At 49.0% G+C, this 27050-nt stretch overlaps 12 protein-coding genes across 12 annotated transcripts; 6 read left to right on the forward strand and 6 right to left on the reverse strand.

Moving 5' to 3' along the window:
- Nucleotides 1-151: 151 nt before the first annotated feature.
- F5891DRAFT_940310 (uncharacterized protein) lies at nt 152-2936 on the reverse strand (the record flags this gene model as incomplete). Its single annotated transcript, XM_041374275.1, has 5 exons — nt 152-525; nt 600-1827; nt 1990-2331; nt 2370-2671; nt 2726-2936. The coding sequence occupies 5 exons, from the start codon at nt 2934-2936 to the stop codon at nt 152-154; spliced, it is 2457 nt and encodes an 818-aa protein (XP_041232637.1).
- Nucleotides 2937-3422: 486 nt separating this feature from the next.
- Nucleotides 3423-4155, forward strand: F5891DRAFT_1181361 (uncharacterized protein; the record flags this gene model as incomplete). Its single annotated transcript, XM_041366029.1, has 2 exons — nt 3423-3680; nt 3736-4155. The coding sequence occupies 2 exons, from the start codon at nt 3423-3425 to the stop codon at nt 4153-4155; spliced, it is 678 nt and encodes a 225-aa protein (XP_041232638.1).
- A 458-nt stretch (nt 4156-4613) lies between these two features.
- Nucleotides 4614-6857, forward strand: F5891DRAFT_1181362 (uncharacterized protein; the record flags this gene model as incomplete). Its single annotated transcript, XM_041366030.1, has 4 exons — nt 4614-4688; nt 4741-5871; nt 5919-6428; nt 6483-6857. 4 exons carry the CDS (start codon nt 4614-4616, stop codon nt 6855-6857), a joined length of 2091 nt encoding a protein of 696 aa, XP_041232639.1.
- Nucleotides 6858-7178: 321 nt separating this feature from the next.
- On the reverse strand, nt 7179-7746 carry F5891DRAFT_1273955 (uncharacterized protein; the record flags this gene model as incomplete). Its single annotated transcript, XM_041370159.1, has 4 exons — nt 7179-7233; nt 7289-7350; nt 7405-7626; nt 7683-7746. 3 exons carry the CDS (start codon nt 7744-7746, stop codon nt 7334-7336), a joined length of 303 nt encoding a protein of 100 aa, XP_041232640.1. The 3' UTR covers nt 7179-7233; nt 7289-7333.
- Nucleotides 7747-8235: 489 nt separating this feature from the next.
- Nucleotides 8236-10921, reverse strand: F5891DRAFT_1161170 (major facilitator superfamily domain-containing protein). Its single transcript, XM_041365252.1, has 11 exons — nt 10505-10921; nt 10346-10449; nt 10121-10296; nt 9890-10073; nt 9678-9837; nt 9522-9629; nt 9450-9470; nt 9290-9393; nt 8922-9241; nt 8665-8868; nt 8236-8611 (listed from the first exon to the last, which is right to left on the reverse strand). The coding sequence occupies exons 1-11, from the start codon at nt 10780-10782 to the stop codon at nt 8357-8359; spliced, it is 1914 nt and encodes a 637-aa protein (XP_041232641.1). The 5' UTR covers nt 10783-10921; the 3' UTR covers nt 8236-8356.
- A 96-nt stretch (nt 10922-11017) lies between these two features.
- On the reverse strand, nt 11018-13338 carry F5891DRAFT_999918 (uncharacterized protein). The gene is made up of 7 exons (XM_041378584.1): nt 13211-13338; nt 12989-13155; nt 12711-12932; nt 12579-12643; nt 12504-12528; nt 12362-12444; nt 11018-12309 (listed from the first exon to the last, which is right to left on the reverse strand). The coding sequence occupies exons 1-7, from the start codon at nt 13254-13256 to the stop codon at nt 11202-11204; spliced, it is 1716 nt and encodes a 571-aa protein (XP_041232642.1). The 5' UTR covers nt 13257-13338; the 3' UTR covers nt 11018-11201.
- A 15-nt stretch (nt 13339-13353) lies between these two features.
- Nucleotides 13354-14593, forward strand: F5891DRAFT_999929 (uncharacterized protein). Its single transcript, XM_041378585.1, has 5 exons — nt 13354-13529; nt 13587-13628; nt 13687-13709; nt 13770-13912; nt 13962-14593. The coding sequence occupies exons 1-5, from the start codon at nt 13484-13486 to the stop codon at nt 14155-14157; spliced, it is 450 nt and encodes a 149-aa protein (XP_041232643.1). The 5' UTR covers nt 13354-13483; the 3' UTR covers nt 14158-14593.
- A 488-nt stretch (nt 14594-15081) lies between these two features.
- On the forward strand, nt 15082-16263 carry F5891DRAFT_354653 (uncharacterized protein). Its single transcript, XM_041371496.1, has 3 exons — nt 15082-15232; nt 15284-15402; nt 15459-16263. The coding sequence occupies exons 1-3, from the start codon at nt 15201-15203 to the stop codon at nt 16037-16039; spliced, it is 732 nt and encodes a 243-aa protein (XP_041232644.1). The 5' UTR covers nt 15082-15200; the 3' UTR covers nt 16040-16263.
- Nucleotides 16264-17369: 1106 nt separating this feature from the next.
- Nucleotides 17370-19127, reverse strand: F5891DRAFT_1124992 (glycoside hydrolase family 18 protein; the record flags this gene model as incomplete). Its single annotated transcript, XM_041363935.1, has 5 exons — nt 17370-17449; nt 17486-18028; nt 18086-18423; nt 18474-18597; nt 19010-19127. 5 exons carry the CDS (start codon nt 19125-19127, stop codon nt 17370-17372), a joined length of 1203 nt encoding a protein of 400 aa, XP_041232645.1.
- Nucleotides 19128-19901: 774 nt separating this feature from the next.
- Nucleotides 19902-21210, forward strand: F5891DRAFT_999937 (uncharacterized protein). Its single transcript, XM_041378586.1, has one exon. It carries the CDS (start codon nt 20160-20162, stop codon nt 20790-20792), a length of 633 nt encoding a protein of 210 aa, XP_041232646.1. The 5' UTR covers nt 19902-20159; the 3' UTR covers nt 20793-21210.
- An 859-nt stretch (nt 21211-22069) lies between these two features.
- On the reverse strand, nt 22070-23358 carry F5891DRAFT_354753 (uncharacterized protein). Its single transcript, XM_041371497.1, has 4 exons — nt 23206-23358; nt 22826-23135; nt 22737-22764; nt 22070-22684 (listed from the first exon to the last, which is right to left on the reverse strand). The coding sequence occupies exons 1-4, from the start codon at nt 23281-23283 to the stop codon at nt 22102-22104; spliced, it is 999 nt and encodes a 332-aa protein (XP_041232647.1). The 5' UTR covers nt 23284-23358; the 3' UTR covers nt 22070-22101.
- Nucleotides 23359-23878: 520 nt separating this feature from the next.
- On the forward strand, nt 23879-27039 carry F5891DRAFT_1181372 (uncharacterized protein; the record flags this gene model as incomplete). Its single annotated transcript, XM_041366031.1, has 19 exons — nt 23879-23965; nt 24012-24284; nt 24339-24443; nt 24494-24571; nt 24618-24849; nt 24902-24930; nt 24982-25272; nt 25325-25535; nt 25588-25604; nt 25654-25798; nt 25855-25917; nt 25971-26044; nt 26095-26289; nt 26344-26435; nt 26482-26558; nt 26607-26633; nt 26696-26723; nt 26773-26977; nt 27028-27039. 19 exons carry the CDS (start codon nt 23879-23881, stop codon nt 27037-27039), a joined length of 2241 nt encoding a protein of 746 aa, XP_041232648.1.
- Between the last annotated feature and the right edge of the window lie 11 nt (nt 27040-27050).

Genomic DNA, 27050 nt, shown 5'->3' on the forward strand with positions numbered 1-27050 from the left:
ATCTGACAACTCACTTAGTCGTGTCAAAATCACGAAATCGAGTCTTAGATTTAGTCTTAAATTATTTAGCGAATCTTATCTTTGCAAGATAGTCCAATCAATCAATCTAACATTGCGATGCACACCACAGGACGTCTAGACTCGAGGGAAACTACATGAAATCTGTGTGTAGCGTGTGGTACCATTCTTTGTCTGAAAAATTGTTAAGGTAGAAGGTATCATAGCTTTCCAAACACGTCGAGGAGTCAACAGCACGATTAGCTCTGTCCCTGTAAACAGGAATGAGCTCGATTGCATGGGTAACATCGAGCAGAGGAATGATCATGCCAACCCGCACTTGTGTGCCATCAGGACCGGTCACAAAACGGCGCTTAACGCGGAACATCATGACTCCAACATCATCTTGAGGACGTGCGACGACTTCGAAGAGCTGTACATAGAGGAATATTTGGTCAAGTTCAGCAGGCAACGGTGGGCCTTTCTTTGACAAGCCAAACACCATGCGAACTTGAGCTACAATGGCGTCTAGTGAAGAAATGCGTGAATACAAAGATACTGACCGTAACTTCAAAACTCACCAAGATTTTCACCTTCTTCACCTTCACTGTGCATCTGCAGCAGGACAGCATCACAATTTCCACGAGGATAATTGGTAGATGGCGGATATGCTTGTACCTGCTGGCTCGGCATGACGAGACGTGGACGCAACATCGAATGCAGCTGAATACGAAACTTGTTCCAGACGTTGAGCAGTTGGTTCTGGAAACGAGTTGCGAGCGTAGGGTTGACACTTTCAATGAAGGAGCGAAGCGTCAGAGGAAAGTCAGGAAGCTGGTATAATCGCGCCAAAAAAGGTGCTGTCTTGTTGGTGTGGTCACTGGATACAGTGATATGAAAGGCGACCCTGCTGTCTTCAGACAGCAGGCCTTTGAGGAAATGGTTGCAAATGGGACGTGGGCCTTGAAACCGAGACAGTTCTTCGGGAGCGACGCGCATGATCCAACCCAACATCGGGTCCATGTCAACGACTTCGTCGAATTCGTTGACGATGAGGTTGTTGAGGGACATGTCGTTTGAGCGGAGGAGGGCATAGAGGTCGAACTGGCGTGCAGTCTCTTCCCGGTCCAGGAGACGGACGACTTGCTGAGTGAACGTTGCACGTTGGTGGCTGGTGCGCTCAAATGGATTCTTGCACTGTGTGATGAGCATGCGCTCACTGACATCAGCAGTAAATTGTATAATGGAGCCAAGCTGGGGGATGGCTCGAGCGAATGATGCTAAGAGCTCAAGTTTTGGAATTTCAAAATGCTCAATAGGACCCGATGTTCCTCGGCGAGCCTCGGCACGGAGAATTGTGTGTTTGAATTCGTGAAACTCTTGGAGGGAGGAGGTCATGTCAGCGATCGATGTTGGAGTGAAAGTTGGAGCCTGTGCTTTGTAGATGAAATCGACCATCGCGCGAACAGCGCGGACGAAATCAGGATCGACGACACCTGCAATTGTAGGTACGATTGTGCGTTGGATGTCCCGATGTTCCCGACCGGTCATCTGCGAGACATGGGAGACACCTTGCCCAAAGTGACGGGTTCCGATGCGTTTATGTTGCGAACGAAAGCGAGTATCGAGTTCATCAGCCCCAACAACTTCCTTACACCACTTGAGGATGTGATCAAAGAAAAATTTATGGCATGTGTGGAGAAGTTCAGGTGCAAGGAAAATAGCTGGATCAGCGAAGCGCCAGTCACGCCAGAAGGGAAGCTGCACCCCGCTGAGATGTGATGCTTTGGCTGCTTCTTGAAATTCCTGGACCTTCCAGGGATCGATACGCTGACCAAGTTCTTCAAGTGTCCTGAGTGTGCCCTGGCCGTCGCGAGGTTCATACAACTTTCCGTCCCCGAACTGTGACTGGATGGCTAGAGTGACTGGTGATGTATTCTTACTTACACATGAAACCATCTGTTGTTCGGGGAGGTCGGCGGTATATGCGACAAGGGGGGTAAATCCATAGCGTAAGAGACCCAATGGGTCCACCATACTTGCGCCTACAGCGGCTGCCTCCTTGAGATTCATGCAGACTATATCCATGCACCGATGCCACACACGGGCTTGCAAGAGTGAAGAGAACTCAGGGTTGCAAATGAACTGAGGAATGGGCATATACGCGATGCATGACCATGCGTGAGCCGTAGCCTTCATGCGAATGTCAGATTGGATGTTAGCGATAGTAAGGAACGTGGGATGCATCTCGAGACCTCCTGTGTGTCGAGTGACAGGAGTTTTGTCTGATGCAAGAACGATGGGCACAATGGTAGCACCTCGTGGAAGCTCGTCCTATGCATAAAAACTATCGTCAGAATTCGTATTCGAACATAAAAAATAATACAAGCCTGGATATCATGCGCACGCGAACTCGACATCCATTCACCATATTCCCGTTCTCCATCAACAAATATCTCATATGGATCGAATTCCATGTCATTGGCAAAAATCGGATTGCCAAATATGTGCTTCGTTACCTCCAAAGCATCACGCCAGATAAGATGCACAGGATGCGTTGTAACATAACCATCTGTCTCGATTGTTGTGCAGCGCCACTGCGGTCCCTTTGGCAGGGCGTCCATAAAGGTTAGCAGTTGGGGCGCAGTTTTGAATGTGGGCTGTTGCCGTGTTTCTGACTTCACCTAATAGCAAGCTGTTAAAATTTAAAAGTTAATGTAAAGTTCACTGACCCATAATAACTTCAAAAAGCGACTTATTTGCCCCTGATTCAGATTCTTGATGAGAAATTTGGCGAGTTCCCATTCCTCCCTCCCAGAAAATGGGTAGTACACATTATGTTCGCGAGCGGACTCATAGTCATGAGCCTTCATGTGCTCGAACGTATTTGGCCGTTGAAACCCGTAAATAGAGCCGGATTTCGTGTGATAGCGACCCATGCGTTCTTCACCTGGACCAGCAGGTTGGCGAAGTGCATGAGGGATGGGTACAGCATTGCATTGTGGATCATCTGTAAGGTGAGTGCAAAGTTCTTCCACCTTCACAAATGGCGTGGAACAGGTGGGACAAGGATACTGGCTAGTACCACTATATGATAGCCAGCTTGATCAGGACCATCGTGTAAGTTTGATATCAAAAACGTACTCTCTGGCCCTAAAAAACATCTCGTCAGAGGTAAAGCCCTCTTCTACATTGGATGCCATCGGAGCGTTCAACTTGAAGAACTTATTGATATCGCAGCCTTAAGAATCACCTTGACTGACCATCCACCGCCGTGTATTTGGAATTCTGTTAAGTCCTTCAAACTCCGAAACTCGCTGACAAGTCTGTTGACAGCACCGCAGCGAGAGGCTGAGTGAGAAAACATTCAGGTCAAATCCTCCAAGTCCATTGTTCATATCATGCTGGACACTTGTATTGCTACTATGCGCCCTACTAGCCCAACCAGCTCTGCAACTTTCGTCGAACATTCCTCTCCTGCTTATAGAGCAAGTCCCAAGGCTAAGCGTAAGTCTCGGTCTCTACGCAGGTCTCGGTCTCCCCTGGGGAACTACTCCTTACACTCTCCCCGGGGGAACTACACCTTACGGTCTCCCAAGGGGAGCTGCTCCTCATTTAACTCTGCTTTGTTTGACTCTGAGTCAGAGGGACATGATATCCCTATTGCAAGTTTTGTGTCCCTTGTAAGTCTTTTCCACATTTTTGCTGGTACTGATTGTATTGAACTCGATTAAACAGGCCCCAGAGATTCTGGGCGACACAAACATGCCGCCTGAGGATCTCAAAGTGGCTGTTGCTGCTCAGTATGCCACTTGTGAGAAGCTTCGCCACCTTATCATGACCAGGATCTGGCAGGTAGAAGAGGCGAGCAGGTGGACTAGTTTCTTGAACCAATCCATCAACAAGTTGAAGAAAGAACATGAAGCTGCAGAAGATGGGCTTCGACTCTGGATTGAAAACGCGCAGAAAGAGTGCACAGAGGTTTCTGAACCATCCTCCAGCGTTACTACAAACCTCCTCAAAGCAAAGGAGTCCCTCAAGTTTGTGCAAGGTAAATACAACGATATGGAAGGACTACTTATCGCACACGGGGTCACCAACACAGACTTGATCATGGCTAACGACGGTGGCGAAGACTCCGAAAGCGGTCGGGACTAGGCAATCAGTTAAGTTCATTTCTTATCTTGGTCAAAAATGTCACTGATTCGTCGATTACCACTCTAGATCAACGGTGTACCAGTTTTATGTATTCAAGAGTTTTGTAGTAATGTTCGATGTAGCCTCGTGACTGATTTCTCTTCTTCTTGTCACTATCGATACTATCTTGTCACCATCGATATCATTCCGCACTATCACATCTTTTTGCCTATTCTGTCCTTACCCCGCGTGAAACTGCGTCAAACATACTGATCATCATGCCACGAGGTTCACAGCATGCAGATTTCGGTGCGTCTAATACATAAATGTCTGCATTCGTGATTACTGATTGATCTTTCTATTGAATTGGCTGCGCCATGAGGCCGATAGAACCCTGGGGCCAATTAAATAACCCCGGCTGTTAAGCACCTGGACTCAAGCGTACGTTTTTCTCATACGTTTTCCACCCACCCATCATCATGCCCCCAAAGGCCAGTGCAACTCGCAAGCACACGAAGATCACGAAAAAGCGTCCCTCGCGCAAGAATGCGAAGGTAAGTCTTACGGTACTACTACCTATGCATGCTACTAATATAATATTATTAGGCAATAAAAAAACCAGGGAAAAATTCGGGTTTAAACCCGTCTTTGAATTCAGATGCAAGCCAGATCGGTGTCCGTGTCGAACAACCTCAAGGTCCGGCATCATACCAGCAACTAATTTTGTTAATCGAATCCGAAGGCATGGACGAGGATGAGGACGATGAGGACGAGGATGATGAGATGGAGGAGGAAGATGATATGGAGGAAGTCAATATGGAGGAAGCCGATGAACATCTCGCACAACCAGGTCCGTCACACGACTACTACTCATCGTCCATGCAGCCAGCTCCACCGCCGGACTCCCGGCAGCTCCCTCGACAACATCTTGGGCAACCAGGCCCGTCGCACGACTACCACCCACCGTTCATGCAGCCAGCTCCACCGCCGGACTCCCGGCAGCTCCCTCAGCAACATCTTGGGCAACCAGGCCCGTCGCACGACTACCGCCCACCATTCATGCAGCCAGCTCCACCGCCGGACCCCCGGCAGATCCCTCGACAACATCTTGGGCAACCAGGCCCGTCGCACGACTACCGCCCACCGTTCATGCAGCCAGCTCCACCTCCGGACCCCCGGCAGATCCCTCGGCAACATCTTGGGCGACCAGGCCCGTCGCACGACTACCGCCCACCATTCATGCAGCCAGCTCCACCTCCGGACCCCCGGCAGCTCCCTCGGCAACATCTTGGGCAACCAGGCCCGTCGCACGACTACCGCCCACCGTTCATGCAGCCAGCTCCACCGCCGGACCCCCGGCAGATCCCTCGACAACATCTTGGGCAACCAGGCCCGTCGCACGACTACCGCCCACCGTTCATGCAGCCAGCTCCACCGCCAGACTCCCGGCAGCTCCAACAGCAACCAGCCCCTCATGCTCACACTTACGGGCTCCCACAGATGCCATTCGCACCACCGGAACTCGTGTCTCGTGAGGCACATCAATTTGATGTGCCCACACCGACAACCTTCAGGAATATCGGACACATGCAAGAGCCGCAGAGGGAGGAAGAACGGACACGTTATCTGGGACGCTTACCCATCGACCTGCCCGGAATTCGGAAGGTATTCGTATACGATCCTCGCCGCCCACCCGAAGGCCACCGGGGACAACTGTTCCCAACCGGAGTTATCAGAGTGCGTCGCTCACTTGTATCATGATCGTGACTGACTCTCTTCTACAGGCTACAGGAGACATCACTGTTACTGCACCACTCCCGTCTCGCAGAGAGCTGCCTCCGGTGTCTACTCCTCCCTCGCCTATCACTAATTTGCCTGTGGCTGGCTCCGGGCCTGTGGCCAACAGTCCTGCACGCTCCCATCCCTATGCTCCCCAACGTCCGACTAATGAGCAGTTCAAGAAATTGATGGAAGCCGCGAAGTCTAATATGCGCCGCAAGGTGTTACTAGAGAACGCTATGCCCGAAACGGGCGTCAACACAGCGATGGCGGAGGCAGCGCTGTCGGCAGCTCGCCAGGACTTCATGCCTGACGCGGAGGTTCCCAACTACGAAACCTGTCTTAAGAGCCTCCGAACCCTCACAACGACCATACGAACGGCCTTCAAAACGAGGGCGCGCCGCGAAGTCCCAGTCCATTATGATCTTAACCGTCCGTTGGACGCAAATGCGGAGATCGCGCACAGGAAACAACGTGTACCGATACTCGTTGAGAATCACGCGTACTTGTTTTTGGTGAGTTTTCTTTTTGTATTCTTCTTCTAATGACTTATCCTTTTTTTTCTCTAGCACGAAATGAATGATCTGGACTCGCTGGCCCCAGTCAATCATCCTGGCGTACACGCCGTCATCGTTGCAGCTGTGTGGGAAACCGGCTTCCACACAGAGCTTGACATAGACGACGTGGACGCTCTCGACAATCTGATTTCACTCGGCGGCGCTGCAACACATTCAGTCCTCATGGAGCATCTCAACGGGAGACGTCAGACGGTGGAGTTTTCAGCATCTTCGTCATCTGGAGCAGAGTATCGTTTCATTCAACAACACAATCTCACCATTCGTAACGTTCCTGCAGTATATCACGCTTCCATTTCTTTAAAGAAAGATTTAGTTGAACGAGGTATATCTACTATCAGTACGGCTAGTATGTCTGATGATCTGTAGATATGTAGATAAGATTTGATTCCTTTGTGATAATCTTGCACTTTCATAAGATTCACTCAATATATATTGTTTTGGAAATATTTGGGTTGCTCGCTCGCGCAGAAACTTAAAAGACGCTAAGCGGTCGCCTAAAATCAAACACCGCTCATCGAGCACTCATCGAGCGCATCCGACTTTTAGATGTAGAGCTACCGTACCAAAACAGAATATAAACGAAAATTAAGCCACCATGAAATATGGAAAAAAACAAACGTAAACCTAATGAAGAATGCCAAGCAGAAATGAAAATATAAATAATCATTAAAATGCAGGCAAAGGCGGTAACAATGTTAATAAAACTGAGAAGGCACCAATGCAGTCTAGATGCAGCTATTTTCTGTAATTATGAAATAAATATAAATAGCTATGACAAGGATAACATGAATACTTACTTTGATTTGCGTTTCCTTCAGGTTGCGCAGGCGCACCAGGTTGTGTCATGAGGTGATTACACCTGGCAGGATATCAGTATTATGTAGTAAAAAAAATTAGCTAAATTTGGACGTACCTAGTGCGGCAAGCATCTGACAATTGCTTAAAATTACATAAGCGATGGGAGCCAATGGGACACCTTGGCCGGCGATGCCGCAGATGACGAGGATGCCGAAAGAGGTATACCTTGCATATTTTAGGGGTTTGGATACCACCCGTTCGGCATAGTCAGTCGACTCGGAGTTTCCGATACCTTCTAAAAATGCATCATGGCTGGTTCCGGCTAACCTCATGAGGACTGGCACAGCCACACATCAATTAAGGACTCATTACGAAAATTTGAATTTTACTCACCACATATGAGCGTGCTCATTGGAGGAGGAGCGGGTGTAGTAACATTTGACTGGGTTCCCGGCATATTTGGGGGTGGGGGTAGGGGCTGTTGGGACACGGACACGGTTGTGGTTGTGATTGAGAAAGATAGGGAACTTGAGTTTCGATATACATTTATATACTACATTTCGTGTTCACTTCTTTTGTAGTTACAGATTGGCATGAAATTATATGTACCGGCGCACTGTGCTCCGAAGCTAATTAATTCGATCGATCGATCTCACTTCTTCCTGCGGAAGCAATTCGCGTTCATCTATATCTACATATTGTTGTCGACGCCGAATGATGCAATGCACAGCGTGTGCGCGATACGATGCGAAGCTTTGAAAGATCGGAAGAAACGATGCAAAATGAGAAATTGTGATGGAACGATCAAAGGTACGACGCAAAAACGATACAACGACTTCGGCACGTCAGTCCGCAGGCGAGCGGACGGCTTGTTTATTGTACCTATCTCATTTGTTTTATACCGACCTCTATTTGCTTGTTTTCACCGCGCGTACGCGTGAGGCCTTGAGTAGTAAACGGGAGATAGAACAAGTGATTGATAGACATGAATACGGAAAACTTATATACGAGATACAGCTGTTGAAAATGTAATGTATGATACAACGATTTGTCCACCCTAGATCACATCAGGGCTCCTCTTCAGCCCTGAGCTCCTCCAGCACAGCAAGCCCACTCCTCATCTGACGCTCTGTCTTGGTGGGTGGCACCATACGACAGGCAGCAGCGCCGATCAGCGTGCACAAACCTCCGAACCGCAGGACCCATGCTACGCCATTCTTACCCAGGTATGTGTTGTGATCGGGCTCGAGATCGGGAGAGGGAGTGACGACGTCGGCGGTTTCGTCTACGATACGGAATATCAGAGATGAGACGAGGGCGATCTAAACGGGAGGAGCTGAGTGAGGTTTCAAGGGAACAGATCGACGAGACTTACGATAAATTGTGGCATCACGATGGCAAGGTTATGGATGCCGAGGATCGTGCCTCCTGCTGGCCTGGTCTCACTATCGCTGACCTCAGCATCAGCATCAGAATTTGATTCGACCTCCGTGGAGCGACCAAGTAAAGGATCTTGCTCGGAGGCCTCAGTTGTCGCTTCAGGTAGATGTGGAATCTTTGCATGTATCTCTTTCAACAGCTACAATTCACGACAATTCAACTCAAATCCAGTTGGAAAAGAACATAACTGACCTCCATGATAATGGCGAACGGCACCCAACATGCAACAGCCCAACATATCCCAATCAAACTAATCGCGACCGTAGCTTGCTTGACGGTGCTTATCCAGAATGTAGAGAACGTTAGCAAAGTGAACAAAATCATCGCCGCTGTCCATATGTCCCGGAGGAGCCATGGCATCTTGGGAAGTTTTATAGTACCTTCTTGACGCCACATGTGAAGTCTACCGCGGAAGCGTTCAATCTGAGCATCTTCATCATCACCTTCTACAGGGAGAAGACGATGGTCACGTCGTGCAAAAAGGGGGAGTACGCTGCCGGCAATAACAGCCACTACGTTGATGTGAGGTTTTGCTTTAAATGGTATATATCAAGACATACCTATGCTGTATAGCAACATTGCGAATTCACCAGTACGAGTGGCTAAATCGTTGTCTGGCTCCTCACCTGTCTCGTAGGCCATGACTTGACCCACATATGTGGTACTAGTGCGTAAAATCAATTAGAAAATGAGATATGGATTAAATTTGAGATTTCTCACGAGTAGAACAAAAATGGGAACCTGATTCGACGCGTCAGCACACCCGGTCAAAGAAGCACCCATACCACGCACCATCCCATGAAAGCAAAGATCTGCACAAAACATACCCTTCTGATAGGTCTCGGAAGCGTCGTTATCGCATTGTATATATTCTCCAAGATTTCACCGAACTTGCCGCGCCTAGAAGTTCGTTCAACTAACAAGTCGGTTCCATATCAATCCACCAACCTCTGATTATTCTTCCTTACTACGGAAGCTTTCTCCTCATGACAGAAGCAAGTGATCCACACAGTGGCAACAAGGATAGTCATGCTGACAACACAGAACTTTCGGAACTGATCGCCACCCAGGAAGCTCAGGAAGGGCAGCTTCGCAAGAGGGATGAAGCCTTGACATTGCGTCAGCACGGCGTCGGTAAACGAACATGAACAACAACATACCAAACCCGTAGCCAACGATGTTACCTGCTTGGCACATACGGCTATGCCAGGCATTGCCGGCATTGAGCTGATCAGGGGGAGTGATATCCAGGAGAAGATTTCGCAAAGATGCTTGGAGAGCGTTAAGAGCAAAATCAAGAATGTAGAACGCGAAGACAGCTATGCCGATCGCAACGTTTGCAGCCTGGTAGTATAAGAGACATGAATGGGGAATGATGAACAATAACATACCTGCTTCGTGCGTTCTGGATCCCAGTCACCAGCACCTCCACCAAAGATGTCAACAAAGAAACCAGCGATGTTCTGACAATACGCCAACGCTAGCGTTGAGACGACAAGTGCACCGGTCGATAAGACTACCCAGTATCTCCGCCGATACTTCGACGTAGACGAATCAGATATTGCACCTTGTGAACTGTTCAATCGACTGTCCAGAACCTATATCAGAGAACATACCTATGAGAGGTTGTGCAACAAGACCGCTGATAGGCCCAGCTAGCCAGACCAGGCTGGTAACCTGTTCTGATATCCCTAATGACAAGAGAAACGGAGTTCCGTATCTAGCGGGCGTACTGTATTAATATTTTAGGCGAACCAGTAGTATTGGAAACTTACCCTAGTTCCACCGTCCACGCGATTTGGGCGCCAGCCATGGATATACTGAGAGTAATGAGATTCCATGTGGTCAAGCGTGTTCGCCCGGGTTCGCTTGCGTGTTGCTTGCCAGACCTGTCTGTCTGCTTTCCGTTTCCATCTACCTCCTGGTGTGATTCTTGTTCGACAGACTGCGTTTCTTGTTGAGAATAAGATGTTGTGCGCGACCTGTGGCTAGCTGGCCATGCTATCTGGGTGGTTGGGTCGGGGTCCGCGTCAGGATTGTATGCAATGGTCATTTTTCTGCTCAAGATGGTGACAAGGAGGAAACCAAGGGTATAAAAAACAGCGAAGTAGAACTGCCAAGCTGATCAGGTTCAGCAGTCTTGACGCAAAGAGGCGCAAACCTCCTTAGCAGAGCAGGCGAGGCAAGTGCTATAATAACATTCGTAATCGGCATTCTCCGAACAAAGGTAGCGAATATCGGTCTTACCCTTGGCAAATCTGAAGGCTTAAGATCTGGGGTCTGATGTATGAGTGAGGACGTGCAATCGCTACAGATAAATTGTGCTACAGTACTAGTGCAAACAGACAATGCTGGGTGTATAAAAATGTCCAGACGAAAACTAATCCCACTACGAAAATTGAACAGTGTGACATACAACCAGGTGTATGTAGTACAGATGAAAATAGTACAACAAAAATACTATCCTCCCAGCTATCCGCGACTAGAAGCTGCTGAAGAGCCTCTCCGATGGCTATGATCACCTTGGGGTGGGTCATTGACAGGTATGGGAGTAGGAGGGGGCTGAGCAGGTGAGGACTTGGACGAAAAGATACTGGGTAGTCTCCGGCTTATGGCTGCGGCAGTGGCTGATGATGCAATGCGGACCCCTTTTTTAGGTGGTTCTGGGAACTGCGCATATAGCATGGGGGGTCCGGTAAATGTCTCAGATCCCTCCAACTTCTCTTCGTGTTGAGAGGTATCTGAGGAAGATGCGCGTGTGAGAATGGGAATTGGTGAAACCGCAGCTTGTGCTGGACGCGCGCTGGATGGATTTGTTCCGGACCGATTTCTCAGAGCGTCTGCTTGGCTGTTCTGGGTTTGTGCGGCAAGAGGAGATGGAGTTGTGCGGAGCTGTGCAGCAGAAAATGAAGGTCTGAGAGATTTTCGAGGTGCCGTCGATCCGGTGATGGTTAAGGAAGCCAGTGCGGTGATATCATCACCGTTTGCCGAAGGACCAGCTGAAGTGAAGTTGTTTCCATTCTGAGATTTATTGTCCGTCGACGCTGTTCCCGCACTTCCGCTACGATTTCTCCTCATGTACTTCTCTATCTCGTCCGCATCTCGCTCACGCATGCGGTTCACGATGGGTGACAGTGAATTTGGTTGCGCAAGAGGTGGATTGAGTGTAAGCCCCTGCGAAGGCCCCGGGGAGGAGGGGAAAGTTCCTGTACTGCTGGCCGAGGACATATTATCAGATCGCTGCGAATGAGTATGGGTATATTGACATGAGGGTAACCTCGATGGCTGTGACGTTGTCGAAGACGCTGAGAGAGATGAAAGGCTGGTTCCTTGCCCTTGCCCAGCACTGTCTACATCGCCGCTGTCAGACGTCGTGGTGGTGCGACTTCCACCTGAGCTGCTTCGCATTCGAGACGCGTTCCTTCCGACGCTGGGTGGCTTTAATGGGATAGGCGGCGGTCTGGCAATGGGCCATTCGTTGCCTCGAGCAGCGGCTTGTGCAAACACCATGCGTCTAGATTTCTTATTAGTTTCAAATTGCATACGAGCAGAGTCCTGCAAAGTGTCCCGTGTGCTGAAACTTTGTTACCGTCAACAACCTAGCAATGGTTACGAAAAAGTGCTAGGCTCACGAATATGCGTAATCGGACGCAGTAAACCCGTCATTGTTTCGAGCAGCAAATTGACAACCTCGTTCAATTAAAAGCTGAACAATCTGGGGTTGAAAAGTAAGCGAGAAAGAACGTCGCAATGGATCAGATGTGCTCCACGTACCGGTATATGACCCCAAGAACTTGCACTGATAGGGATTAGTCAAATTCCAAGACCCGATGACTGGAAGAAACTTACTAATGTAGAGGAGTGTTGCCTTTATTATCCGACAGATCGAAGTCGGCACCCAAATCACACAGCATCTTAAGAAGGGCATCAAGATAAAATAAGCTCAAGCTCATGGTATAATCGAGGTTCCGAGTAACTCACGCGAACGAGTTCCTCGTTCCCTTTGAGAGCGGCCATGTGCAGTGCCGTTTTCCCTTGTACGTTGGACCAATCAAGAATCCATGGGTAACGTTCGTAGTAAAGTCTTGCCATGCGAAGCGCAGCACCCATGAGATCAACCTGCGAGGGACCTGGCGCGTAAGGGTTAGGTGGTGGAGACTTGAAATCGGCCAATAGCATGAGAATGGTGTTGTTCTCGGATTCCTGATAGATGACGTGGTCAAAACCTCTGAGGGACAACACTTGTGGCGAGCGCGTACCCTGCTGAGTTCTTCATCGTCATGCCCAGCTGTAAGTAAAAACTCGAACGTCTCCTCATGTCCCAAGACAGCGGCCCAAGCTAATGATGTATAGCGCTTTGGACCGGGGTCAGGATTTCGCATGTCAGTTCGTTGAATGAGTCTCTTGACGAGGAAGAGATTGTTCTCTGTAGATTTGGGGATCATTAAAAGCGACAGACTGATACCGGTAAAATGAAAAACCTTTGACCGCTCTACGGAGGCGTACGGTAGCATCTTTTTCTGCCATGTACAGAGCAGTTGACGGTCGGGTGAAAGAATGAGGGAGATGGAAACAATTGGAGTTAATTACTACGGCTGCCCCACGTGACCATATGACCCTTTGACTTTGTCGTTATCTTGTGCCTACCTAACATCTTGCCAACTCTCAGGATTTTGTTCTAACGAGATCCGAGACCAGTCTCGACCACATACGGCGTCTCTGTCTGAGCAGGATTTTCTGGTGAAACATTAATCATGCCAAAGGTTGTCTCTCGTTCAGCGGTATCCTCATCCACGGATGGTCAGTCACATCATTCCAATTATCTGGTGCATCATGATCAGTTGCTCATTTTGTTAGCACGACCAACGGCATCAGCCGCAGCTGCTCTCAGGGTGTACTGTGAGTACCGTACTACGCCAACGTTGGCCGCATTAGTTCACCTGCGTCCCTTGCACAGATTGTATCTGTGGCGAGTTCATCGTGCGCGTTTTCAGTCAGGCTCGGCACTGCTGTCACGAACTTACGCAAGATACATGACAGCTCGTAATCGAAAGAAGCCTTTCGGCGCTCCCAAAGCGCCAGACTGATGGTGCTACCATCATTCGCTGTCAGGATAGCGGTACAGAAAATGCAATCGTTCTCAAATTAAATGCTATATCGACCGATCCCGTTCTAGTCGAAAGGTACGAACAAATTGGATCCACGGTGGGCGGGACTGATTGGAAGGTGCAGGCCAGAGGGACATGAGCGCCAGTACAGATTCTCATGTCCGCGGTGCAACTTATTGGTCGGATATCAAACCACCCCGCCTCCTGTCAAATCTGGTCCATATCTGTATATCCTCAGGGGAGCCCTTACGCAGATGCAAGGCCAAGTTCCCAAGGACGCTTTTGATGGCGAAGCTACCCTGGACCCTTCAGAAGAATAGCGTGGCCGCGCCGCCGAATTGAATATCACCTCAGTACACGCATAGATAACAATAGCAATATCTTTCGAACAGTAATAATACAGCATGGGTATATAGGGTCTACGGACATGGCCATTAAATGCGGTGCAGAGCTGTTAGTAGCGAGTGGCATTTATGACAGCCGATCACTGATGTTTGATATCGTGAGCAATCGAAAAGGTACCTGAGAATTATTGTTAGTGATACGTCTTGATAGAGTAAATTGGACGGAGTAAAAGCGGCTCAGCTACCGTTGTAGAAAAAACTCACAATCCATGCATCCAATGGACGCACAGATTCATACAGTGTGAATAAATATGTCATCACCACCGCAGAAACAAGAGAAAAGCAATACATGTAACTGTAAACTCACCATTGGCGCCAGTTGCATCTTCCGCCATAGACACTGTGGGTTGATCGATATGCGGAGGAAAGAGAATTTTCAAAATTTATCTAGGACGTGTTTGCTCGTGTTTGCTCGTGTATGTTCCAGAAGCAAATAGTGACTTCGTTGATGCATTCTATCCCAAGTATTGCGTTGTTGAAACAAGCTACTCAGTTTTGGCGACGTCACCCTGATAGAGCCCAGAGATTTAACCTCAAAGTCCTCAGCGCATGCAAAGATATCTCCCTCCGTTCTGTCACCAGTGCTTCAAGTATACGGTCTGTAGTATTGACAATCAATGTAGCAAACTGGTTCATCCCGTATTATTGGGAAGTCAACCTGGACCAGGCTCACCTCTTCTACCAACTTCCACTCAGCGAACCCATCTTCCGGAGGAGATAATTTAAGCCCAACAAATGCGGTAGACCTGGGTTCACAGACGGATACGTATCAGGTTCTCGGTGTAGAATGAAACTGACCGGCTTGCTTCGGATTCCTGACACATGGCTGACGAGTGAATAATTGACGGTCTCGAGCGCATACTGATCAATAGAGTCAAGTTTGTGACTGGTATCGATACCAATCTTGATGCTTGGACACAATGGACAGTCGAGTGTAATACTGTACCCATATCCAGCGAATGGACGCTATCACCAGAAGATCAACCATTCCGTACGTATCACTTTTAATGATATGTTAGAGAATATAATGTATTGACCACAGATTGTCGCTGTTTGTTGGGCGTCTCTCCATTAAAGTTACATCGAAGATAAATAACGCGCAATCGATGGATTCATCAGTTGGTTATCACAACACCATCTCGAATTCCACCTCAGCGTTGAGTGTGTATATTCCGCTACTTCGTACTTACGTGGACTAACTCATAGCATAACCCTAGTATTCTCAGATCCATCCGAAAACATGATAGTGAAACCCACCTTTAACAATGAATTACAACGTCTAAGAAGCGACGTTGAAAGACTCTCCCTCGAGGCTCAGCGAAAGGAACGCGAAGTAACTCTGTTGACTGGTGTTATATGCCGGCTAGAAACAGAGCTAGCTCGGAGTTCCAACACGATACCCGCACAAGCAACCATCGGTGGTGCAAACCTGCGCGACTTACTCCAACTCTCACCGCCAGATTTATTGGCTCTGGATGACGACATTCGGTTGATGAGGAGGAAGGTGCTGGATAGAGCCCCTACGGATTATGCTGAGGGCGTGCAGGAGTATCTGACAAAGGCTATGAGGGAGGCCATGATCAGGAGAGGTGTTGGGTATGATGACGGCGCGGACGCCGATTGGTTGAGTCCGTGGATTAATGTCTATCAAAAGCCGGAATTGGAGGATGATGTTAGGTTATTGGGGTTGAGGGATAGCAGGAGGGGCGTGCCGGGTAGGGTTGATGGTGGGAGGTACGACATAACCGTTGCTTGCGATACGCTGATCGGTTTATCGCGATGGAGAGGTATTCATTGAGGACCTTGTTTCCATTACTTTCCGAGCGGTTGTTAGGCAGATCAAACACTCGCTGACAGTGACAGTTGTTTCAACGTTTCCTGCTAAAGACAACTGATCTATTCAAATATGTCGGAGAGAGCCTAATAATAGGTCTCCGATAAATCATATGCGTAGAAGCGCACCGGCATTAGAATCTTGGGGCCGGCGAACCAGTCAACTGAGGATTTCAGTCAGCAGTAGGCGACAAGCTACGCGTGGACACATACCGCGTGCTGCGCGCAAGCAAATATTGACAATAGAGTGTTCCAGTTCAAGGTATGTTCGTAGGTCCCAGCACTAAAAAAGGCAATTATTGGCGCCGCATCTGATTGCTTGCTTTCTTCCTCGTCCTTGTCCGAGTCTCACCCGGTCGTCAGAGCAGCAGCAGCCGACAAGGCAAGGTTTCGAGTCGACGTACTTAAGCAGCCCGAACTTTCGACATGATTCCCCCCGAGCAACATACCTCACTCGCACCGTTCTCTCCCGTACGCATTAACTCGAACGGGATATTAAAATGGCTTCCAACAAAAACACTCAGTGCCACTTCTCCGTCTTCCCTTCTGGTCCTGCTTCTACCAACGTATTTGTCCTCTTTGGTCATGCGCAGTCGCCCCGTGATGGGCACGTCATGTGCGAAGACCTTCGAAAGGTCTTCGGTTCCACCAACTTGAATGGGCGCACCACCGCCCAGAGCTCCGGCTCCTTCAAAGGGTTGAAGAAGATTTTAAGCGCCATATAAATTTGGCCAGCGGCATTTGCTTATCGCCGGTCCGTCGCGGTAGAGTCGCGCGCGTTGGTGGCCCTCATATGCGTCTATCGCATTCATTTTGCGCACCGGGAAACACCACTTCCAGTTCCCCTCCAATCGGTGCCGTGCATATTATAATCGCTATCGGAGACGATAATCACGCTCTCGTACTCAGCGCTACCGCTCTCTCAATGACCACCGGGGTGAAAGTTCGCGCTAGTATAACCAAGGGACTCATCCGTTACCGTATCATATCGTATACACCTATAATTCCCCCATACGGAAATTCATCGTTTCATTTCCCCATTCTCAACTTCTGGCTGATTACGAGTCAAGAAAGAATCAGATGCCATCGATATAAATGGCTCTGTCAACTTAATAATACTTCACCACTAGAACGTGTCACTTGTTGGGCGATATGAAAAAAAGGTACCATCTTCATTGATTGACAATGTGAACCCCAAGCCAAGCACGGCAGCGCCCGATTCCTCCTAGAAACCCAATCGCACGCACAGCATCGCATGCCCACATCAAAAGGTACCCGCAGTCAACCGCTGCCAGTCATCCCAAGGGTCCACCCAGCGCTTGCTGATTCCCGGGAATTGATGGCGCAGGCGGCGAACCCGAGGAAGGTGTCAAAGCTGAAACAGGTTCAGATGCCGCACTAGATGGTGCACCAAAAAGAGCGTTCCGCGTCGCCGTAATAAGATCCCACTGGTCGGTTTCCCCGTGCACATCAAACATGTTGACTCCAAGCATACCCGTCTTCTTGGCGAACGCGCCTTTCATGGCGAGAGATTCGGGATCGTCGTACGGAATAGTCTGCGCGTCTGAATGCAAGAACGGCGTCGCGGAGCACTGGTCCCAGGAACGTTGGAAGCCGCTTGAAGGCACGGCGGCGTACGTTCCGTCATTATTACGCTGCAGGACGCCCTTGGCCACGAGATCTCGAAACTGTATTTGATGGTCGTCGTCAGAATTAACAGTGGTGCGCCTAGCGAGGCGGTGGAGACGCGGGGCTTCAGGAGAGCGGCGTTGTCGGAGGTGGTCTACACCTACGTTGCTGACGTAGCCGTATGCTGGAATGCCGAGAACCAATTTGTTCGCAGGGAAACCTGCTGCTGTCCAGGCGTTGTACCCGGCTACTGCGTTCTGGGATGGCTGAGTAGAATTTCCACACCCATCGTACAAGGGGGCGTTGGGACCAGGGGGGGTTACAGCTATAATTTTACTATGCATCAGTACTTTCCTGTCGTTCGTTTCAAATGAAAATGGACCTTGAAAATCGTCGTAATTCATGAGCAAGATCCAATCAACTATCTTCCCAAAACCAGACGCGTCCTTGATAGGTTGACCGTCGGGGCCAGCGAAGGGAGTGTCCTGAACAGCGCACGATATTTTCGCTCCCAGGGGGAGCTTCTGCCTAAGAAGTTTCAGGAACTCGAGCATGTTCTCTTCGTCGCTTGGACTTTCGGTGTTGCCTTGTTTGCCTGCTTGTCCGGGGTACTCCCAATCGATGTCGACGCCATCGAGGTTGTATTCGGTGTAGGTGTCGAGGATGTTACTGACGAAGGTGTTCCTGTTGGCTGGTGTGGACACCGCTTGCGAGAAATAGCTTAAATTCTATGAGTGACTCGGAGGAAAAAAGTTAAGGGTACTACATACTGACTGCCTGTCCATCCCCCAATACTAAGCTTGACCGACGTCGACGCAGCATGTGCATTCGACACGAGGTCGCGGAGTAAGGTAGACGCATCAGGGGAATCAAATACGAGTTTGAAATCTGCGTCTGGGAGAGCAAACGCAAAGTCGATAAAGTCGAATAGGCCAATAGTTCATGTTGGCGCGGGGTGCCCAGTCAACAAAGTAGGTCATGACGAGGGTCCCTGGAACGTTGCGTCCGACTTGGGAATGGGTTTCCAGGTTCGTTGATTTTCCATAGCTAGAAGATAACTGGACTGAAGGAGCGGAAAGGGTAAGGAGTGGAAGGAGAGACAACGTTGCGAACATGCAGGATAACATGGTGAAAACGTAGAGAAGACGAATGTCAATCATGAGAGAGCATGCAAGGTAGATATACTCGTTATTGGGTTGGTGTCAACCACCGGGGCTGACGTGACTGCAGCGGCGCACAAGAACAGAGTGCACGATTTGAAGTGGGGCTGACACCTAGACTGCATCACAAGTGAACGTGGACGTACTACTGCGTCGCACATAGTGTTCTGGATCGCGTTTATTGGCTGAAGATTCTATCATCCAGCAAGTCAGGCGCAAGGACTCCACCGAAAGTCCTGGATTACTGCGCCACATAATCAGCATCGAAGGTGAAATACAAAAGGGTTGACGTGGACGTACTACTTCACGAGATCACCCGGCGGCAAAGGGTGGACCTGCAGGGTTATTGCTAAATTTGAAACCGCGGAATAAGAGGAGCGGGAGGTGCTAGTTACTATGGACGCGAATCAGTGACAATTCGTGGTCGGTTAGCTGGCGACCAAGGATATACAGATGATAAGTAAGCTGAAAGGAAGGCGTGCACACTTCGGACGAGGCATCGAGTGGCATGCGGTTCAATAGTATATTTGTCACGGCATGGCGGCGGTAGAGTTTATGTTCCGAGGGTCGACACCGGTAACGTTGTGTATAAAGGTACAAGTTTCAGGATAAACTTCCGAGGAGTTAAATCAGAGTGTTATTGACCGGATTGAGGGGACAATGATAACATGGATAATGGACAAGAGGAGTCCTGATTTGGACGGAAGGCTTCTGGTTCTTCTTAACAGTTAATTTGATGCTGACAATGATGATCATTGGTGTCGACGACGAGCACAATATGCGAATCGAAGAAGTGCGTCTTAATTAGAGAACCACTTAAGAGTGTGAGGATCAAAGAGTACATGAATCGGATTATCCATAGGAGGAGAGGCAGTGTACACGTCAGACAATTGTTTTTAATATTGACGTATTTAACTCCTGTTGGTGGCTTACCCTGGTTTCCAAGTCCCCACGCGTCCATATACGCCATTGCTGTACCATACTCCGACTTGCTTTGTAGTAGTTCGGCGTGGCGTACACCTGCATTGTCCATTGAAAATAAATATGACTAGTGCACGTCAAAGGCAACTCGCTTTCGAAAACACGTTGGACGGTTACCGTGACTCAGTATATTCGGCAATAAGTGATTCGGAGTACCATATCCCCACTTGGGCATGTCACACCGGCTCAATGGTAAACCAATTACGTCGTGACTCGGACTGCATTTTCGAATCTTTCGGAACAACATGTAAACACCTTCTTATATAAAAACCACCTCAATAAAATGTACGCCCATCCACCATCATCATCATCACCATGTCCTTTTCTCGTCGTTCTCAATCTCCTCCTCCTCCAATGCCTTCCCCGGAGCTCGTACCAACTCCTTTACCCTCACCACCCCCCATTCATCGAATCTCTCGTTTGACCATTCCCGCAAACAATTCACCTCCAATCCCCCCTCGCCTTATAGGCTCGCCACTTTTGCAGAACACTCTAAACGCGTCCAGGTCATATGACCGCTTAGACAGAAAGGCAAAGGAGGGTCTCTTTGGTGAAGACGATGATTTCGGCGCTCGTAAACGCGCTTTGGGACGGAGAAGTAACTCATCAATATCATCACTCCCTATTTCTTCCAACTCTCCTTCTCCAACTCGCACTACAAGGCGCAGCTTCGGTCATTCATCAACCCGTTATCGCTCCCCGCCACCTAGCCCTACCATCGCGTCTCCACCACCGCCGGTTCCTCCTATCCCAGCATTCATGCTCAGCCCGACAGACAAGAGGTCTATCGTGCGGTCAATACCTGATAAACGAGCCACTGCTCCCGCACACCTCCCTGTCTTTGACCTCTCGAGGTCACGCTGCGAATCATCACCTCAGACTGCTGGCGCAGTCACCTGCATGCAGTTCTTTACCATGCACAATACTCGCAGAGACTGCCGAGTCTGACCGTGCACGACGCATGACTGCATGACCGAGCTTCTATCTTGATGAACCTTAAATAAGGCTGCACCAGCTGCGTCTTGTGCCATCATTGTACACACAACTTAACATCATTGGGACGACATCGCTTGCCAACGACCTTCCTTGCACATATCCATATATTCTTTCTTTAATATTTATTCCTCTTTTATGCTCACCACCCGCGCCTTAATGCGCCCGATGCACGACATCTGTGCCTTTTCGTTCCTTCTAGTATACAGCCCCACGCTCACTTTTGTAATACTCACAAAACGTACTTACTATACGCGCCTCAGTACCATAATATGTTCTCGACCGTGTTCTAACACTCGTAATGATATCAAACTGTGTTTGAAGTTCAATTAACCCCCTAATATTCCGAAGGTCTCGGGAAATGTAGTTGAAATTTTTTATGATCGAACGCGCTGTACGACAATTCGGTTCAAGACTGCCACCGTATCGATCACACGACCCTCCACCCGGCGCGCATCACTCCGCCACAGCAAATATAAAGGTTTTAGCGTCCCCTTACGGACCTGCTGACCAGTGCCTTACTCGGAAGGAACACGATAACGTTGTCTTATGACGTCCCAAGACTTTTCCACAGAAAGTAGAAGCCGCCACCAAAGCGGGCGTCATCGACGCGGACGTGCAACGAGGCAAGACGAATTTTTCTTTTAGATATCCTTACGGAACCGCCATCCATGGGCTATGCGGGTCTTCGTGGTTTTAGTGTGCGGCGAAAGCGTCGGGCACGGATATACAGGCACGATCAGAATACCGCTGTGCGCTGATTGTGAGGAAATGAAGGGTATGTATCATGAGGCCGATAACAGCGTCCAGTGCAAATGTAAATTACACGTCACTCGTAAAGTCACCTCGATGACGATACCCCCTTTCATTAGTAATCAATCAATGGCAAGAAAAATGATATTTATCCGAAGCAACCGTGATGACGAGCGACTAAGCTCAATGTGTAAGCGGCCCCAAACCGAAGTACATGACGCCTATGCACCGCAAAATACACCCTGGAAACGAAACGAAACGAAAAGTTTAAATAATACCAATCATCATCTGCGCATAGTCATGCAACAACAGAGATTGGAACATGTAGGGATACAGCAGCCAGCTACAGCTGTAGCGAACAAGGGGAAAAAAAAAAAAAGAGTCAAGTCAGCTATCGATACAATTCTTTTCGATTTGATTGAGAACCGCACCAAATACACTATGGTGAACCAAGACAAAAACATGTTTTTCAAGGTTCAAAGATGCAGTGGTCATGAATGTCAATGTTTGGTCAAAGTCCCATTCTTTCCGCCAACGTCCGATCTCCAAATGCGTACGCATGACCTGCAAACCCTCGAGCCCTCCGTCCCCCTCCGCCACCACTACCACCACCATTGCGCCGCGCAAAACGGTCCCGGTCCCTATCTCTACCATGCTCTCCCTCGTGGTCGCGTGCCCAGTCTTTGTCCCGGCGGTGGCTCTCCCGGTCCCTATTATCATTTGGAGAGCGTGGGCGTGTCCGCGCATCTTCATCAACCTCCATCTTCACATTGCTTACTTTGGCACGGGGCTCTGTAGGGGATAGGCGAGGCGAGCGAGGGGCCTCGTAGTCTCTGGGAATACTCTGGCGTGCATTGCCAATGTGGGGTTTTGTGGGTGGAAGAGAAATGTTAGAACGTGCGGGTGACACTTTAGGCTCAGAGAGACGTGGCTTCTTGTGTGCTCTCGGTCCGGTTGGAGGGAGTTTGATTACCCCATTACTCGTGGATGCGGGGTGATATAATTCGCGAGGGGCAGGCGCGTATGAATGATGGTTAGCGTTCATTTGACGCAGAGAAGTCTGGAAGCTTTCATAGGACTTGTCTAGTTCTGACCTGTGGTGTCTAGGCGTCAGTGAAGATACACCTAGCCTATGAGGTCACTCACGACAGTGAAGCGATTACTTGATGAGATTCTAATAAAACATGCTGCACGTAAGGGACAGTTGAAAGAAAAATAGACAATAAAACGCATGCCTCGCAAAGCTCCTTCTAATCTCTCCACAACTCGTCGGAGTCCGCGAACTTCCTCCTTAAGCTTCCCAGTCTCCCCGGACTTGAGCATTTCATACAGTTCATCGTTCTCCTCTTGCAGTATGCGCACCCTCTGCGTTAGCGCGGTGTTAACTGTACTCGACGAAGAAGCCACTCCTGTTCCTTCACTAGAAGCCGCCTTGTTGATATGCGGTAACAATACAGAGACTAGCGCAGGGGGCAACGTAACCAGGTCCGTGGTTGGTGCGCCACTCTGGGCAGCAAGATGTTCACGAAGACGTGTAACTTCATCCTAGACAAGACAAGACCGAGTCTATCAATACAACAAACAGTGCGTGACAATCGGCGCCTGGCAACCTTACCGTAAGTTCAGCGACCTGAGCATCCCGTTTTCTGAGCTCGGTTTCAAGGTCTAGTTCCCTGGGTGTAGGGAGGTCCATTGACAGTGCTTCAGTGCACGGACAAGTTAACCAGCCTGCGGAAGGTTCGCTATGAGAAGGGTGCCGTGTGCAAGACCGTTTGCGCGCCTCTTTGGGTTTGTGGTCACATGACGTAGATGGCGGTGGCTGGGCTACGCTGCAAGTCTGCATCTCACGCTCATCATCTATGCGGTGGCATTCTGCGCCGGTCCAGCTATCGGTTGATTATCGATTGCACGAGGTATGCTACGAGAGCCCAGCTGGACAGGTCTGTGCTGCTTCTAACTAGGTTGCGCAACCCTGATCGGTTTATCATCTTGGAGAAGATATATCCACCTGCGGTTCTTCCTGTGCGTTTCTCATCCGGTAAATTGTCATCGGGTGAGAATACACAAGAATGAATCGCAGGGACCGTCGTTATGGCTTTTGTTCGCAGGATGCTCCGGAAAACGAAGTTGACGTTGACTTCTTCGTACTTAGCATTGCAGATATGAACTACCCACGGCGATGTTACTCTACCTCTCTGGAGAGCGCAACTAATGGAGTACAGTGTAGAAGACTAATATGAGTCAGACTCGTGACTACTCTAAAGTATGGATTTTGACGTAAGGCCCTTATGGAGCGGCAGAACACATGCATGACCGTCGGTGCCGCATGCTGTGCGCTGGCTCGGGGATCGTTGAGTAGAGATGGTCTGTTTTTAGTAAGTCATGATGATTCGAAGCAACCATCGCTTACATTGAATTTAGGGTCGCGCTGGATATAAGATCGTGGATTGCGATCAGGCGGAGACCTTGATGACGATCTCTACCATCTCATTTGTATACCCATTACTTATCATGGGCGCAAACTTTCTTTCATTAGCCACATCAGCGACCGCTTCTTCTGTCTCTTGGAATGCAACTCCTTTCAATCCCGCATCCATCCCACTTGCAGTTCGGACACCTTACCTGTCTGCATGGTTACCACAAGCTGCTGGTACAGCGCTGAACGGTGCCTGGCCCCAGTTTTGGACTGGATCGGTGAGCTTTTTTCATTATACACATTTGAACATCGACGAAGACATTGTCGTGCAGACTCTTGGATGGGCTGGTTATATCAGAGTTGATGGTGCCACGTATACCTTTCTGGGTGATCCCGTTGTTCCAGGGGCTAAATATGCCGTCCAAAAAAGTCTGGAGGTGATTGTGGTTTGATCGTATACATGAGAGCACACTTATACATGATGCAGTTCACTTCAACGCAAAGTATTTTCGTGATGACTGCCGGGCCGGTGGACATCAATGTGAACTTCCTTAGCCCTGTAGAGGTATATATGGTGTCTTTGCCTTTACATTACAACAAGTTATCGTTAGCCCACAGACTTCCTTAAGCAGTCCATCCCCTTCTCGTACCTGGCACTGTCCGCAGTGTCTAATGATGGAGGGTCACATACCGTCAGTGTATACACCGACATAAGCGCAGAATGGGTATCTGGAGATGATTCTCTGACGGTCAACTGGACCACTACTACCGGCAACATCTTGACTCATCAGGTCATGCTTGAGAATCAGGAGTTGTATACGGAACATAATGATCATATTCAACGTGAGTGACGAGTACAGCTTACTGGCTGGCTGACTCAGATCGTTCTTTATAGATGGTGCAGCCTATTACTCTACCCAGAATGTATGTATCTTTGTCGCTCAGTTTCCATTCTCATGCTGATTTCTTCTTCAGTCTTCCTCTGTGACATACCAAACTGGCCAAGACGCCATTGTTCGAGCTCAATTCATCAACAACGGTGTTCTTGCCAACACTAAGGACATCAACTTTCGTGCCGTCAGCAACGATTGGCCAGTCTTTGCATTCGCTCACAACCTTGGCACCGTGTCGACCACTGCAACTGTCCCTGTCATCTACACTGTGGGTCATGTAAGAGATCCGGCAATCCAGTACATCGTCGCGAACGATGTCTACCAACCCCGAAGTATCTACTTCTGGAGCGCTTACTCAAGCGTCGCGGACTTGGTGCGTCTCTAGTCTTTTCTCATTAGCACTAGTTTTGGAAGTCATGTTCCAGATTTCTGACTTCGTTGGGGACTACTTTGCTGCTCTGGGACGCGCGCAAGCGTTCGACCGGAAGGTCCAGAGCGACGCCTCGGCCATTTCAAGTAATTATGCTGCTGTCGTTGCGCTGTCGGTTCGTCAGGCCTTCGGAGCCCTGGAGTTCACGCTGTCGAAGAAAAGTGATGGAAGTTGGAACGCAGATGATATCCTGATATTCTTGAAGGGTAATATATGGTTGCTTCCAACCAAAATAGTTGTCTGACGTCAAAACCCCAGAGATCTCTAGTGATGGCGTAGGTGATACGCTTTGGAGCTGTGGGTTGCTCACCTTCGCAACTCCAGAACGTGAACACTGTGGATGTCATGATGCCTGCGTGGCCTATTTTCTTGTACGCCAATCCTCCACTTGGAAAATATCTACTGCTCGGCCTCCTTGAGTACCAAGCTACCGGTCAATATCCAAACGCTTGGGCTGCTCACGATCTTGGTTTGTCTTCTACGAAGAATCGCTGAGATTCCCTAATTCCTCTTATTATGAATTAGGTAAATCGTACCCCAACGCTACGGGCCACAATGCTGGTAACGATGAAGCCATGCCTCTCGAAGGTGATTTCCTTTTCTATGTACATAACTCGATTTCTCAGCGCCTGTGCTTTCAGAGTGCGGCAATATGCTTATTATGGTCTTGAGTTACACCCAGAAATCTTATGACACTTCCTTGATCACCCAATATGTCAGTGCTCACCATGACCGCGTCCCCCATACGTTCACCACTTTCTACAGACGGACCTTCTCAACCAATGGACCGGATACCTCATCGCAGAAGCCCTCATTCCCGCAAATCAGATCAGCACAGATGATTTTGCGGGGGCTCTTGCCAATCAAACCAATCTAGCCATCAAGGGTGTGATAGGCATCCAGGCTATGTCTATAATTTCGGGCATATTAGGCGATACTGTCAATCAACAGAATTACACCGTACGTTATCGTTGATGTTCTAGATTGACATGAACTTACTCTTCGAACGTTCAGTCAATCGTACAGCGCTATGTTCCGCAATTACTTGACTATGCCACATCGAGCGACGGGTTGCACCTCACCTTGAATTACGGAAATGAAAGCTCGTAAGTCTCTAGTATATACATCTGCGTTATCGCTGATGGTGTCAAGTTGGGGCTTATCGTACAACCTGTATGCGGATAAGTTACTTGGCGCCAATGTTTTCCCAGAGTCTGTTTACGACATGCGTAAGTCCGAGTGTCAATCGCTCTGAACAGTTTTGAACAGCTTCGCAGAGACCGCATGGTATGCCAGAGTTATCAGTGAGTGAATCGCATGCAATCAACATGGAATGATGATTCACGTATACAACTATCCCTTCAAGATACTTACGGCGTCCCTTTGGACACTCGGTGAGTTGTTTCTCGATCTAAGTGAACAACAAAACCAACAGACTCATAGCCACACATACACTAAATCCGACTGGGAGTTATGGACTGCTGCCATTATGACCAACACGGCGACGCGAGATATGTTCATTGATTCTGTCTACAAGTATGCTGCAGACGGTGAAAGTAACAAGCCGTTGGGGGACTGGTATGAGACGCTTGATGGTACTGTGTATGGATTTAGGGCCCGCCCCGTCGTTGGTGGTCATTTGGCTTTGGTGAGCGTTGCAAATAACGCACTTCGTCGATGTGCTGATTTGTTCGGAAGCTTGCTTTGTGAAGTGCTGGTTA

This window comes from Suillus fuscotomentosus (genome assembly GCF_016647785.1).
Source record: "Suillus fuscotomentosus strain FC203 chromosome Unknown F5891scaffold_3, whole genome shotgun sequence".
NCBI classification, from domain to species: Eukaryota; Fungi; Basidiomycota; class Agaricomycetes; order Boletales; family Suillaceae; genus Suillus; species Suillus fuscotomentosus.

Excerpts from the sequence above, each read along its gene's own strand:
- F5891DRAFT_1161170 (XM_041365252.1), bottom strand. The coding sequence starts at position 10,782 with ATGACCATTGCATACAATCCTGACGCGGACCCCGACCCAACCACCCAG. Across the intron at positions 10,450-10,504 it reads GCGTGGACGGTGGAACTAGG|ATACGGAACTCCGTTTCTCT; the intron begins GTAAGTTTCCAA and ends TACGCCCGCTAG. Across the intron at positions 9,838-9,889 it reads CATCGTTGGCTACGGGTTTG|GCTTCATCCCTCTTGCGAAG; the intron begins GTATGTTGTTGT and ends CGCAATGTCAAG.
- F5891DRAFT_999918 (XM_041378584.1), bottom strand. The coding sequence starts at position 13,256 with ATGGCAGAAAAAGATGCTACCGTACGCCTCCGTAGAGCGGTCAAAG. Across the intron at positions 13,156-13,210 it reads CCTCCGTAGAGCGGTCAAAG|AGAACAATCTCTTCCTCGTC; the intron begins GTTTTTCATTTT and ends CCAAATCTACAG. Across the intron at positions 12,529-12,578 it reads GGCAACACTCCTCTACATTA|TGCAAGTTCTTGGGGTCATA; the intron begins GTAAGTTTCTTC and ends AATCCCTATCAG.
- F5891DRAFT_999929 (XM_041378585.1), top strand. The coding sequence starts at position 13,484 with ATGCCAAAGGTTGTCTCTCGTTCAGCGGTATCCTCATCCACGGATG. Across the intron at positions 13,530-13,586 it reads GGTATCCTCATCCACGGATG|CACGACCAACGGCATCAGCC; the intron begins GTCAGTCACATC and ends TCATTTTGTTAG. Across the intron at positions 13,629-13,686 it reads AGCTGCTCTCAGGGTGTACT|ATTGTATCTGTGGCGAGTTC; the intron begins GTGAGTACCGTA and ends TCCCTTGCACAG.
- F5891DRAFT_354653 (XM_041371496.1), top strand. The coding sequence starts at position 15,201 with ATGGACGCTATCACCAGAAGATCAACCATTCC. Across the intron at positions 15,233-15,283 it reads ACCAGAAGATCAACCATTCC|ATTGTCGCTGTTTGTTGGGC; the intron begins GTACGTATCACT and ends TATTGACCACAG. Across the intron at positions 15,403-15,458 it reads GAATTCCACCTCAGCGTTGA|TATTCTCAGATCCATCCGAA; the intron begins GTGTGTATATTC and ends GCATAACCCTAG.
- F5891DRAFT_999937 (XM_041378586.1), top strand. The coding sequence starts at position 20,160 with ATGTCCTTTTCTCGTCGTTCTCAATCTCCTCCTCCTCCAATGCCTTCC.
- F5891DRAFT_354753 (XM_041371497.1), bottom strand. The coding sequence starts at position 23,283 with ATGGACCTCCCTACACCCAGGGAACTAGACCTTGAAACCGAGCTCAGA. Across the intron at positions 23,136-23,205 it reads CTCAGGTCGCTGAACTTACG|GATGAAGTTACACGTCTTCG; the intron begins GTAAGGTTGCCA and ends TGTCTTGTCTAG. Across the intron at positions 22,765-22,825 it reads ATTAGAAGGAGCTTTGCGAG|AATCTCATCAAGTAATCGCT; the intron begins GCATGCGTTTTA and ends ATGTTTTATTAG.